This window comes from Myotis davidii, unplaced genomic scaffold (genome assembly GCF_000327345.1).
Source record: "Myotis davidii unplaced genomic scaffold, ASM32734v1 scaffold663, whole genome shotgun sequence".
NCBI lineage: Eukaryota > Metazoa > Chordata > Mammalia > Chiroptera > Vespertilionidae > Myotis > Myotis davidii.
The window spans coordinates 2,474,527-2,476,255 of NW_006295816.1; the positions used below are offsets into that span (position 1 = coordinate 2,474,527).

Here is a 1,729-nt window from a genome sequence, read left to right on the forward strand (position 1 = left end):
ACTCGCGGGCGCCCGGCTGCGCGACCACCGCCCCTGCGGCGCGTCCGACCCTAGGCAGTTGGTCCCCAGCGCATTCCCAGCGCGTCTGCCGCCGCAGCCCCCAGCCCCCAGCCCGGTCCGGCTCGGGCGCCACGGCTGGAGTGTGCTCTTCCCTCTTTCCCAGGTGGCTCTGGACGCGCCAGGCTGGGGCCGCCTCTGAGCGCCCCGCGGGGGCCATGGATGGCGAGATGGGAGAGGAACCGGGGGGCGCGTTGCCCCCGCCAGGTGCACCTTCCGGCCCCGGCCAGGCGGGCGCTCCGGCCCTCGCGGGGTGGCGGGAGCCCAAGAAGCACGCAGTGACCGAGGACTACCAGTTGTCCAAGCAGGTGCTGGGCCTGGGCGTGAACGGCAAGGTGCTGGAGTGCTTCCACCGGCGCACGGGGCAGAAGTGCGCCCTGAAGGTCAGTGATCCTCCCCGCGCCCGCCCGGTGACCCGGAGGGGCCAGCAGCAGAGGCTGCGGCTCCCGCCAGGCTTCGTATGCTCAGCACCAGGTGTCAGCCTCACAGGCCCCTGTGGGGCCAGGCTCCTGGTCCGCCCTGCTTCAGAGATGGGGAACTGAGGCTTAGCTCAGCCAAGCCCCTGGTGTCCCAGGGAGCAGAGGGTGGAGTCTGTGTGGGTAGAGCCTGCTGTACCCGGAAGTGGAGGAGTGACCCCTGGCCCTGGGGTTCTGGCTGGGCTTGTGGTTGGAATGGGTCTGAGTTTCCCGCTGAAGCGGAGAAACCACCAAAGCTTGGAGGAGGGGTGGAGGGGGAGCTACTTCCTCCTGCCTGCCTGCCTGCCTGCCTGGGCTGGAGCCATGGGAGCCTCCCAGGCTGCATGGTGGGCAAGGCCGATGCCCATCACACCCGCGGGCAGGAGGCTGGTGGACGGCTGCAGCTGAGTCACAGGCCCCATTCTGAAAAAGGCAAGCCCTGCTCCATGCCTGACCCAGCCTGGTTTCTGGGAAGTGGGCAGGCCAGCCAGCTAGCCATGTGACACCATAGGCTGCCAGGGGGTCTGGTTAAAACCTCACTGATCCAGGTGGAATCGGGGGAGTCCTGGGAGTGGCTGATCTAGCGACCCTGTTCTGGCTTAAGTCACTTAGTTCTAGGCCCGGGACCCTGCCCCAGACCTGGAATCCCTTGAATCTGAGAACTTCAGTCAATTGCAGCTGGTGCCAGCGGCCACCTGGATGGGTAGAGCATGGCACGGAGCGTGGCTCCTGGAGGTTAGAACACAGCAGAGGCCCTTCCCGTTTTACAGATGGTGCCATTCTGAGCCTGAGCTCACAGTCTGCTCTAACCTCTGGCCTGCATTTGCCAGCTCCGTGACCTTGGACCAGGTTCTGGAGTCTGGGAAGCAGGTTTCTGCCTCTGTGCGGGGGAAAGACAGGGGCTGGTGTGAGCTGGGGAGGAGACGATGTGCAGAGAGCCTGAGGCAGGCCTGGGGAGGCGACAGGACTTGTTTAGGGCACAGGGTCTGCAAGGTCTGAGCAGCAGCCTGGGCTCAGCTCCCTGTGTCTCTCCCGGGGGCTCTAGGTCCCGGGGGCTCTAGGGCTGATAACGGGGGCCGTATCCCTGGGTGGTCTTGGGGGTCAGGAGCCTGGGTCCAGAGGAGGCTCAGGGGTGGGCTGCTGAGTCCGGGTCTCAGACACAGCTCCTCTGCCTGCTGACCCAGCAGTGGGGTGGGGGTGGGCCCCTCAGCAGGCTC

The 1,729-nt window shown here is 66.3% G+C and overlaps 1 protein-coding gene across 1 annotated transcript in view; it reads left to right on the forward strand.

Annotated features, from left to right (window-relative positions):
- Positions 1-143: 143 nt before the first annotated feature.
- Positions 144-1,729, forward strand: part of MAPKAPK3 (mitogen-activated protein kinase-activated protein kinase 3) — a 34,371-nt gene continuing 32,785 nt past the window's right edge. The window contains exon 1 of the mRNA XM_006770471.2: positions 144-440. Coding sequence (XP_006770534.1) covers positions 216-440 — 225 coding nt within the window. The 5' untranslated portion in view covers positions 144-215. The remainder of the gene's footprint in view (positions 441-1,729) is intronic.